Below are 11,996 nucleotides of genomic sequence, written 5' to 3' on the forward strand. Positions count from 1 at the left end.
CCCTCTCTCTTTCTCTCTCTCAAAAATAAAATAAACATTAAAATATTTTTTTAAAAATTCGAAAAAGTGTTGGATTTAACAAAGATTATGTAGGGAATAAAATGGGAAAATATACGAAATAACAATTGGTTTAATGACAGGGCTGAAATCTATGGTATATATACTATATACTGGTCCTAATCTGTATAAAGATACAGTGAAAGATTTTTATACAACTAAAATGAATGGAAAAAAGTTGTCCTTGGTAGGGGTGGGGTAGTGAGCACTAACCAGCAGATGTACAATCATTTATATCAATAAACTAGTTTATATAAAATTACTGGCTTCAGCTTTTTTTTTTTTTTTAAACTCGTTTTTCAAAATTGGCTTTAAACTTTAATTGTAGATCTGATTAACAGGGTAAATTGTGGAGCGGGTTTGTTTGGGTATACCGTAACAGGTCAAAATTCAACCTTCTCAATCTGGACTTGCCTCCCAGCCACTCTGTTTTCAGACCTTTCTAGAAAGTACACTGAGAATACGCACTTTTTTTTTTTTTTAATTTTTGAGAGAGAAAGGGAGGAAGACACAGAATCTGAAGTGGGCTCCAGGCTCTGAGCTGTTAGTATAGAGCCCGATGTGGGGCACGAACTCCTGAACCTCGAGATCATGACCTGAGCTGAAGTTGGCCGCTTAACCAACCGAGCCACCCAGGCACCCCTACACAAATACTTTTTGATTGGCTGTCTTAAGAATTCCACTGTATGGATGTGTCCTAATCTAATAACTAGCCTCTTACCGAAGACCATTTAGGTGGCTCCAGACTTCAGCTGTTAGCAATAACGCAGTGAATCCCTTTCAAGAAAGGGAATTGCAGAGGGTCGCCTGGCTGGTTCATTTGGTAGAGCACGCAACTCTTGATTTTGGGGTTGTGAGTTCAAGCCCCACGTTGGGCATAGAGCTTACTTTGAAAAGGGGGGTGGGGATTGCAGAGTCAAAAGGTTGTTGAGCAGTTGTAATTTTGATAGTCCTTTCCAGATTGCCCTCCGATAAAGGTCTTGCCCGTTTATAGTTTCCCACTGTAAGCGAGTGCTTTACCCACGCCATCACCTTCATAAGTCGTCTGACTTGAGATATTGCCCGTCTGATCAGAGAAAAAACGAACGATGAGGTTTGGGTGCTCTGCTTGTTTCCCTTTCTTTCAACTGTCCGTTCCTTTTACTCCTTTTGCTATTGCTGGTTGGTCTGAAATTCTTTTTTAGGTCTGTGTTAGAGAAATCAGCCCTTTCTCTGTGATGTGTCAGCAACGTTTATATCGTCAGAGAAAGAACACAGGGCTTGAAGCCACAGGGCCCACGTTTATGTCCCGTCTCTGCTGTGTGTTCGTGGTGTGCTTTGGGGGAAAAATCATTTCGTATCTCTGCCTCACACCCGTGAAGTAAGTGTGATGTGCGCCTCTGTAGAGTGGTTGTGAAAAAAACTCAGGACTTGGTGGCTGTCAGAAAAGCCCGGGTGCTTCGCCAGCTCTCCTGTCACCTGTGAGACCTTGCAGTTGGCCGTGATGAATATGAAGTTGCATGACTGTTGTAGGATGTTCCTCTTCCTGAAATGTTTCCCTTCCGCACAGTGTTTATCCAGGATGGTTGCTGCCGGGTTTTTTTTTTTTTTTTTTTTTTAAAGCCCAGCTGATGTTATTTTCTAATTAAAATTTCCTCTAAACTGCCCAGGTAGCATGCTACTCTCAGAAGGTCCACCTGTGTGGCTGGTGACCTAAAGTGTGTGCCCCCTCCAGGATGTCTGTTTTCTGTCTTCACAGAGTGGTGGCGTGGGACACGTGCTAGATAGATGCTCAACAAATGTCTGGTGGATTATCTGATGGCATGGCTTTTCAGTACATTTTCCTTGTCATCAGACCTTACAGGACACATTCTATCAAGTTTTCCAGAATGAGTGTACTGGTGGTCTCCAAGATTACCCCCCACCCCCTGGGATGTGCATACAGTTGTGCTCAGGGCTGTTGATTTATTATGGTGAAGCCATACTGAGCGAAATCAGCAAAGAAAAAAGGTGCCTCGGGCAAAGAGTAAACCAGGCCCAAGCGAGAATCCTCTCCCCCAGGGGACTCCTGCTAGGGACTCCTACGTAGGGTGTGTGTGTGAAATGGTGTCTGCCAAGGAGTTTCATAAGAGATTTAGTGACCATGGGTTTTACTGGGACTATTCACATAGTACTTCCTGCCTAGCACATACCAAAAATGAAGACTCCTAGAAGGAAAACAGGTGTTTACCATGAACCACATTGTTTGCGCGAACAGTTTAGGGACAGGGAGCCATTCTTATCTGGGAATGATGGGAACCCTTCCAAAATTCAAGTTCTCAGATGCCAGCCAGGGGTCAGCTTTGCCAGCAGACCTTTCTAAAGATAGCAGTCAGTCTCCAGTTAACTCTTCCACGCAGACTATAATTCAAGTTTTTCAAGTTTAAAGGCGTTTTACTCAGGCGAGACATAGCTTCAGGTTATTTTGTAAAGTTTTTGTAGTTATTTAGTAGACTGGTCATCTCTAGAATACAGGATTCGTTCTGTATTCAAGCAGAACACTTGAAAGTGTTTCTTTCCAATGGTTTATTCTTCTGTCTGTACAGCATATAGATACTGTGTCCGTTACATGGACGCTGATGCCCATCCTGCACGTTGTCACCTTGTTTTTTCTGTTTTTGGCATAGGATTTTCGTATACAGCAGTCACTGTGTTTATCTTTTTCATTTCTTCTTGGCCCTTCTGGGTGGTTAGTACTCCACACCTGACGGCCCTAAAAAATGGAAGACGGGGCCAAATGTTATACCTAGTGTCTGCTAGCCCTCTTTTTTCTACTTTTCTTTAATAGACTTTTTCTTTTTTTTTTCTTTTTAAGAGCAGTTTCAGGTTCACAGCGAAATTGAGTGGAAAGCACAGAGTTCCCATGTGCCCCCTACCTGCCCTGCCACCGCCTGCCTGCACAATGCCCTGTGCTGTCAGTGTCTTTTGACTGGTCTGTTAGAGTCAGTGGGCCTAGACCTACCGTCCATGGTTTGTTTACATTAGGGTTTATCCTCAGTGATACATGTTCTATGGATTTTGACGAGTGTGTAATGACATGTACTCGCCATTAGGGTATCATACAGAATAGTTTCATGCCCTAAACATCCTTTTTTCCACCTGTTCATCCCTTCTGTCTTATTTTTTGGGGATGTGAACTCAGTTCTTTCTGGAGATTTTCAGCTTTCTTAAATCAGGATGTCTTGTGGTCACCACCATAACTGTTGTTTTGTAACTTCTTCGTAAGCATCTGCAAGATAGGAATAGATATTATTTATTTATATATTTTTTAATGTTTATTTGTCCATTTTTTGAGAGCACAAGCAGGGGAGAGGCAGAGAGAGGGGGAGACAGACACAGAATCCAAAGCAGGCTCTAGGCTCTGAGGTATCAGCACAGAGCCTGATCTAGGGCTCGAACCCACAAACCATGAGATCGTGACCTGAGTGGAAGCCAGACACTCAACCAACTGAGCCACCCAGGTGCCCCAATAGAAATAGATTTTAAATAAAGTAAGCCTGATTCAAGTTTTTTCTTATTTAAGAAGATTAAACATTTGAAGTTGTGTTCATTACGATTTAAGGTCCTTGATAGAGAAGTTGAGGAAATTGTAAATGACTCAGTGCTCTGAATCTTGGGGTCAGAAAGTCCTCTAAATAGCTTTCCAAGAATCTTGAGGGTTGCTGATCTTTGGTTGAAAAGTCTCTGCATCAACTCTTAGGGGAGAACAGTTGACACTAATTAATATCTGATTCCTTAGCAGCTGGGATTTGGGGAGTTCTAGTTCTTAACCTGTCTGAGAATATCAGATTTTCTGGGTCTTTTTACTCCTCTGTTTATCTTGAACTCACCGAAAGAAATTTGAACTTGGACTAGTATCCTAGGAGTTGAAAAGACAGAAAGTTTCATTTTGTTTTTAAGCGGAACATGTGACACACCAGAGAATACAGACTTTCTACATTTTCCAGCAGCCGTGACAGTATATTTTGGGGACCATATTTAAATGTGTTGCATTCGTAGAAACAATTCAGTGACTGTTTTTGAAAAATAAGTCTCTCCCTTCCCAGATGATACATCTCTCTCATCTTCCCACATCGAACACTCTCCTTCTATCTTGGTTAAACCTTTTTTTGGACACTATGAGAATAATTTTTTTTCTCCCCTTTTCAAAAGTTCTCTTGACTCTTAAAACTAGCCTGTTTGGGATCTCTTGTTTGAACGTAAAAATCACAGGTTAATTCTCACACAAGTCATTTTGATCTTAAGGAGTTTTTGAAGTGCTTGTTTAAGGCTCCTAGAGGAACCTCATCTTTCCTTTGAGCGGACTTTTTAAGAGTCAAGGTTTTTCCCTCTCACTTAGTTCTTCAGTGGCAGAGAACATCTGGGTATGTTCCAAATGTGGTCGAGTTAGTATATCTAAAGGCGATACTGCCGTTTCATAATCTCCGTGTGCCCGTCTGGGGCAACCGTGCCGTCTTGACATAAGCACATTTCTGCCCGTGGGCTCTGCAGCCCTACTGCATTTGCAGCAGGAGACCTAACAGTATAGGGTACTGGTGAGGTCATTTGAGCTTTAAATAGTTGCCGGCTCTGGAAATAAGGACAGCATGATTTAGGGGAAAGGCCAGAACTCGATCTCAATGGCCTTAGGCACTCTGGCTTCTTTTTGCATCAGAGACAGTTATCAGGTTGCACTAGAGGCGAGTGTCCAGTGAATATAGGCTGGAGTCCTATGGTTTGCGTGGCTGAGGCTTACAGAGGCCTCTGCCTGTTTGAAAGCCAGTCTGGGGAGGTTTTTGTTTTTGTTTTTTTTCAGGCTACATGATGTTAAAGTTTCTGGAAAGGAAGTGATGTAAGGTAGCTAAAGAAATTTCAGCTTTGAACAGAGAACAGGATGAAATGGAGAAGCGATACTTGATACAGGGATGTAAGCTAGCAGATTGTTACGTAAGAAATTTAGAGGCTGCTTATGCTGAGAATTAAAATGGAAAACTATTCAAGGCATTCTCAAAAGTAATTGCTCACCTCTTTGTCACTTTATTGAGTCAAGAGCACTTTACCGTTCATCTGATACGCTTTTTTAATTTTGAAAAAAATTAAAAAAAATTTTTTAATGTTTTATTTATTTTGAGAGAGAGGTGGGGGTAGAGTGAATCCCAAGCAGTCTCCATGCTGCCAGCACAGAGCCTGATGCAGGGCTCGATGCAGTGACCCATGAGAGCATGACCTGAGTGGAAACCAAGTCAGACACTCAACTGACCGAGCCACCCAGTCGCCCCTCATCTGATACACTCTTAATAGTAATTTTATGAAAGAGGCAGAACTCTTACTTTAACGGATTAGAAAATGAGATGCCAGGAGGATGAAATGCTTGTACCCAAGGTCACTTAGTAAAATGGTGGGCCTGGGAAAACCCCAGTCTTCTGGGTTATCTGAATATGCCTCAAATCATCAGGAGTGACAGTGTGGTCTGTGGGCTGAGAATAGTGTCTCCAGAGCCTAGAACATATAAAGAATTTGACGTGAGATGATACAGGCCGCCTTATTCTGGAGAAGTGGAGTTTCCACAGGGGCACGGGGGTCAGAGGTCATGGAACAGAAAGCACCTGTGTCCTGATTTCCTTCTGCACAAAAACCCTGTCTCCTCACTCTGTGTCTCATGTAGGCCATGTCTGGGGAAGGTCCTGTTCTCCAGCATTATAATGGGGAACCAATAATGCATAGCAAAAGGGTAACATAAGAAAAGCGGCTGATGAGTTTAAGAAATACTTGCAGATACGTCATTTGCCGGATATTGTGGGAATTATCGAGCAAAGCATGATTAATTCTTTCAAAGAATGAATTGCTTGCCGTAAATTAATATGCATGATTTGGTTTGTGTTCTGATTTAATTATCTCCTCAGAGATACTGTTTAATTTATACAACCAGTTGCACTAAGCATAACCCCCCCCACCTCCCCAGTTTATAAAAGTGCCATACAGACCGAATGTGAATGATTCACACGTACAAAAAAGTCTCTTGGTATCCCAACTCCTCAAAATAGTTTTGGTATATCATTTTGGATTATGTCCTCCCCCCAACTCTTCACATCTATAAGTAATATAACACTATGTAGAGTGGCCAGTTTTTTGTTTTTTTTTTTAAATTTTTTTTTTTAGCGTTTATTTATTTTTGAGACGGAGAGAGACAGAGCATGAACGGGGGAGGGTCAGAGAGAGAGGGAGACACAGAATCTGAAACAGGCTCCAGGCTCTGAGCAGTCAGCACAGAGCCCGACGTGGGGCTCGAACTCACGGACCGGACCGTGAGATCATGACCTGAGCCGAAGTCGGTCGCTTAACTGACTGAGCCACCCAGGCGCCCCTAGAGTGGCCAGTTTTAACTGGGGTTGGAGGGGGAAGGGGTAGAGATGGGGAAGGTTTCAGAGAGGATACGAATAGAGGATATTAACTTTTTTTAATGTTTATTTCTGAGAAAGAGAGCTCAAGCCGGGGAAGGGCAGAGAGAGAGGGAGACACAGAATCCGAAGCAGGCTCCAGGTTCCAAGCTGTCCACACAGAGCCCAGTGTGGGACTCAGACTCACAAACTGTGAGATCGTGACCCAAGCCGAAGTCGGATGCTTAACCAACTGAGCCACCCAGGCATCCCTTAACTTGGATTCTTGACGCTTGTATAGTATTTCAGGGAGGGGAAGAACAAAGGGCAGAAGTGCGAAGTTTTTGTTTTGTTCAGTTGCAATTAAGGTGTCGTGACTGGAGCCACAGGTAGGAGAGGACAGGACAAGGGAGGTGTCTGGTCTTCTGTAAGACTTTATGAAATAGTGAATGAATCGTGGTTCCTGATGTTGTGGCTTAGCCATTGACTTAGTATAACTACCAGTGTAGATAGGATAGCCAGACAAATAAAAAATGTGCCTTTGGATAGGAATAAAAAGCCCTATCCTTGTAAAATTTTCTATTTCACATGTTGTCAGACAGTGGTGTCTGGCTCTGATATGACAGACATCAGGTAATATAAATTAAGTCAGTGCAGTGTTACTGACTTTCTTATTCTAAGCAGTTGTGTGGTAGTCCTAAAAATACAGATCATTGGTGGGACATTGCTTTAACTTCCTCAGGGTGATTAATCTTTGGGGTGATGAAGATCGAAACTTGTCGAAATGCCCACATGGAAAGAAGCATTAATTCCTATTGGCCACCTCAGCTTAGAAATACCTTGCTCATCTCTCCATTCTTTTGTGTTACTCGTAGCATTAGGCTGAACACAGCAACAGGTCCGTGTTCTCCCAGTTGCTGACGTATCTCCGTGGCCACACTCAGCCCCATGCCCCCGGTGGTTTTGATTTCCCTTCTGAGATTTGTAATTCATACAGTCTTAACACAAGAGCAGAAAAGCCTTCTCATTTCTCGAATGTCAACTTGAAGTTGACTCACAATATTCTCCCTGAAGAGGGACGGAACTGAGTAGACAGGACGAGGTTAGAAGGAAAGGGTCAGTCTGATTTCCTAAAAATCTGTTGAGGTAGGTTGGCCACCTGTGCTTAACGACCCCCGGGATTTGGTAGGTAGGTATGTAATGTTACAGGAGAGATCTGTTGACCTTTTGCAACGTAGATCAAATTTTGGTTTGTCCTCTAGGAGCTCGACTTTGATCGTTCTTCGGAACACCTATGTGCTAAGGCTGTGTCCTTTCCCGGGGAGGAAGCAGGGGTTCAGGCACCACTGATGAGCAGCAGTGTTTTCCTTCTTTGTTGTTCGTTCCGCCTCCATCCCCTTCCGTACACCCACACGGCCTCAGTTCTCGGCTGTTAATCACTTTAATCAGCAGACGAGTCTGTTTGTGTTTTAGTGGCACAGAGATAGGATTAATCCACTGTCATCATCTGGACCATAACGACTCCTCGTTCTCTCCTCCTAATAGGTGACAGAGCTGAACGAGCCACTGTCCAACGAAGAAAGAAACCTCCTGTCCGTGGCCTACAAGAACGTAGTCGGGGCCCGCCGCTCTTCCTGGAGGGTCATTAGTAGCATTGAGCAGAAGACCTCTGCAGATGGCAACGAGAAGAAGATAGAGATGGTCCGTGCTTACCGCGAAAAGATCGAGAAGGAGTTGGAAGCGGTGTGTCAGGATGTGCTGAGCCTGCTGGATAACTACCTGATCAAGAATTGCAGTGAGACCCAGTACGAGAGCAAAGTGTTCTACCTGAAGATGAAAGGGGACTATTACCGCTACCTGGCTGAAGTGGCCACTGGAGAGAAGAGGGCGACTGTCGTGGAGTCCTCCGAGAAGGCCTACAGCGAGGCCCACGAGATCAGCAAGGAGCACATGCAGCCTACTCACCCCATCCGATTAGGCCTGGCTCTTAACTACTCCGTTTTCTACTACGAGATCCAGAATGCGCCGGAGCAGGCGTGCCACTTGGCCAAGACCGCTTTCGACGACGCCATCGCCGAGCTCGACACTCTGAACGAGGACTCCTACAAGGACTCCACTCTCATCATGCAGCTGCTCCGCGACAACCTAACGCTCTGGACGAGCGACCAGCAAGACGACGACGGCGGAGAAGGCAACAACTAAGGCCCCCAGGTGGACTGGCAGCGCACGCTGATGCTCCTACCGCAGTCTTTATTTTTTTCCCATGAGTGGGGGGTCGGGTGGGGGAGGGGAAGGGAGGGACGACCTTCCCAGGGAGAAGCCCACGACCTGTCCTGTCTTTGATCGCCTCTTTGACGTTTTTGCCAAAACACCACTAGTGGAAAGTCAGGTTAGCTGTGCTGGTATTGGAATAGCAGCCTCACACTGGCATACGGACTGTTCTGTAGATGAATGCAGGTGGAGCTGTCTGTCTTGAGTCTAACTTATTGCCAGAGTAGGGTTTGGAGTCCAAAAGAAAACTGAAAAATGGAATGGCCCTCATTCAGGAAGTTCTGTGGTTCCAGTAAGGATTTGTATGTACATACGCTCTTAATCTTAAGTTCTGGGTACTTCCTAGCTCATCTGTTTTTAGCCGTGCATTTTCGTTTTGTTCCGTTGTGTTTTTTTTTCAGGGTGCACTCGACCAGCCAGGGAATAGTTTAAATCCCAAACTGACAGACTTGGGACAGAAGGTATATTTATCCTTGTGGTTTTAGGCCTTGCCAGTTTTCTGAAGTCTCCGATTAGTTGACAGTATTAACACTAAATTGCAGTTTACAGTATTTCTACATGACAGCCATATGTAACATCAAGCCATCGAGTGTGCATTTTTCTTTGCTGGTTCTTTTGGCTTTCCATCCTTAGTCAGCCTTTACCCGGGTTGGTGTTGCTGTTCCCTGTCTCCTAGGCCAAAAAGGCTTGCCTGAGGAGAATCCGAGCTACTTTAGGTTTTGGTTAATAGGTGCTTGGCAGGTGGCTGTGGGATTTTTGTCTTTCTTTCCTCTTAACTTCAATCCGCCACAAACATGGATTACTCGCTTTAATAGAAACGTTACACACCACAAAAATAGAGAAAATTCAGGTCTGTATGTCATTTATTGTGTTGATATTTTCAGAGAACTCCTGATTTTTAAGCTGCCACAGCTCCTTCCTCAGGGATCATGCTGCCATTTCACTCTTCACTTGAGTGCTCCCCACTGTACCTTCTGCTGGCGGCGCCCAGGGGGTGGAGACGCTGTGGGGCTGCAAAGGCTGGGCCGTCCTCCTGAGAAAGTCTGCGGTGCAGTGTGTGAAAATTCAGGTGCTAGAAGCTTACTGGTAGAAAAATCCAGAAGGAAGAGCTCTTCTAGTCCTACACATTCTGTCCAATGGCGGGAGCCTCCGTAAGCATGTCAGTCTTTTCCTCCCCGAAAACACTCCTTCCCCGAGTAATTGTTGTAGGAAGATGAACTAAAATCATCCTCGGATAATAAATAACTCCTATTTGACCAAAACTTTTTCTATATATCTATATTTTTTTTCTTTTTAACGAAAGCATCGAAGCTGGAGAGTCCTTTTCTCTCGCGCGTGGTCGACGCATGATTTGGAATTGAAGGGAAACGACCTTGCTGTTTTCCACAAATTTGTTCTCAGTTAGCCTTCGGTCCTTCATTTCTCATTTTGGAAAAAATCTGTCTGAAAACGCGAACCGTTGAGTATGTGTTCAGTCTTTTTTAGAAGATCAGTAACAGTGTGAACTCCCGAGACAGGTAATGACGCCAGACTTGTTTTGTCTGTTTCTTTGTTTTATTTAGTCAGGGAGAGGTATGAGTAATAATTGAGGAAACACTGACCGTTGCTTTTGCTGTTACCAAAATTGAACTTACGGTTAGGAAATGGATACGTGTGACAGGATCCAGGTGACCGTGAAGACCAGAAGTACAACGAATTGATGCTCTGTGGCATCGCACAGTTTATACAGCGTGACTTTCCTTAGAAGGTTCCCTCCATACGCTAGAGCAGAAGTCCCAATTAACTGAACCCTAGCAGTAAACTCCTAGAAGAGAGCTGTACAGCTTTTGTGCCATCACTGGGGCCTAAAGTCAATGCCATGGATGGGAAAAGATTGGGGGTGGGGGGAGGGGGTAGGTGGGGCTTTTCCTTAACTTATCTTCATGTCCAGTGAGCAGTGTTGTGTCCTTTCTTGTAGCATTTGGAAATGATTTACTGGAATTACAAAACCTATTTTTTCTTTCAAATTTCAGCTTTGGCTCTGGCTGCTTTTTAGAATAATGCAAGATAAAATTATACCCGAGGGCTAAAAATGAAGAGGGGATGGGAGACTTGATATTTAAGCAGCTTGAATGGTTTCTTTTCTTTTCTTTATTTTTAAAGAAATGCACTTGCCTCTGATACTGTCTCTCCAGTGAAATGATTACTCCTCCATTACTCTATTGATACAATATTGTGCATGCTAGTGTTGTATTTCTATACAGTAGCTTGAAATTTATTAACTTATACTGTAGGTGTTATGTATTCCTATGACAAAAAAAATTAAGTCTTCAAATTTTTTAAAGTTTTTTTAATTTAATTTTTCCTTTTGGGGGTACAGTTTGCTCTACCAAATAGTGATCGTAACAAATTGATCTGTTTTGGATGTTGCTATAGTGACATGCAGTTATATATTTTGTTTTTAAGGGGGGGGGGGAAGCAAAAGAAACACCAGTGTTAGCTTAATCTTAATGTCTGGTGTTTGTCATGGTGAAATTATAACTATTACAGTGTAGGAGAACAATGAAGATGTTCTCTGAATGAGCCTCTGTGCTTTTTTGTCATGTTATGCAGTGAACTATTTTTAAGGTCTAATCAGTGATTATTTTTCCAACTCCGTGTTTCTCTAAGGAATTCTTTCACACACGGACCATTCTTAGCAGTTTTCCTCAGTGATGGAATATCATGAATGTGAGTCATTATGTAGCTGTCGTACATTGAGCAAATAAACTTACAGATCTGATGTCAGTGCCACTTAGTTTTATTTAATGAGTGTAATTTGCCTTTGAAGGTTTGCTTGGACGGGGGCGGGGGGGGGGGCTTTGTCCCCCTGTTGGCTCAAAGAATGAAGTTGGACTGGGGGCAAGGGACAAGACTATCGAAAGCGCCTCTAGCTAGGAGTCAGACCGGGTTTGCTGACCTTGAAAAACCATAGCACCTTTGGAGCGTCCGTTGTTTCTCTTACAAGAACGAGCACGTTCAAGTAGATCTCTAAAGGTCCTTCTGGGGGTATCATTTGGGAGAAGCACAGACCTGAGTTTGAATCTGGCTCCCTTCTGGGCCTCGGGCAAATTACAGAACTTCTGAGCTTTGGGAGTGGGGGGGGGGGGTGTGGGTGTGAATGAAAACTGGGTCACGTGCCTGGTTTGGTAACTCCATTAGTTTCCCAGTATTGTTGGAGATGTCATGAAGTCTTAGATGAGGTGGTTCTTTGCACTTAAAGGTGTTGGTAAGTAAAACTGTCTTGTGGTTTTAGCCCCTCTGAGGTGGCCAGCA

At 43.7% G+C, this 11,996-nt stretch overlaps 1 protein-coding gene across 1 annotated transcript in view; it reads left to right on the top strand.

Annotated features, from left to right (window-relative positions):
- The window catches only part of YWHAG (tyrosine 3-monooxygenase/tryptophan 5-monooxygenase activation protein gamma), a 28,006-nt gene extending 16,543 nt beyond the window's left edge, over positions 1-11,463 (top strand). Inside the window, exon 2 of the mRNA XM_043559821.1 lies at positions 7,977-11,463. Within this exon, the coding sequence (XP_043415756.1) occupies positions 7,977-8,633 (657 nt within the window). The 3' untranslated portion in view covers positions 8,634-11,463. The remainder of the gene's footprint in view (positions 1-7,976) is intronic.
- The last annotated feature ends 533 nt before the right edge of the window (positions 11,464-11,996 follow it).

This window comes from Prionailurus bengalensis, chromosome E3 (genome assembly GCF_016509475.1).
Source record: "Prionailurus bengalensis isolate Pbe53 chromosome E3, Fcat_Pben_1.1_paternal_pri, whole genome shotgun sequence".
Lineage (NCBI taxonomy): Eukaryota > Metazoa > Chordata > Mammalia > Carnivora > Felidae > Prionailurus > Prionailurus bengalensis.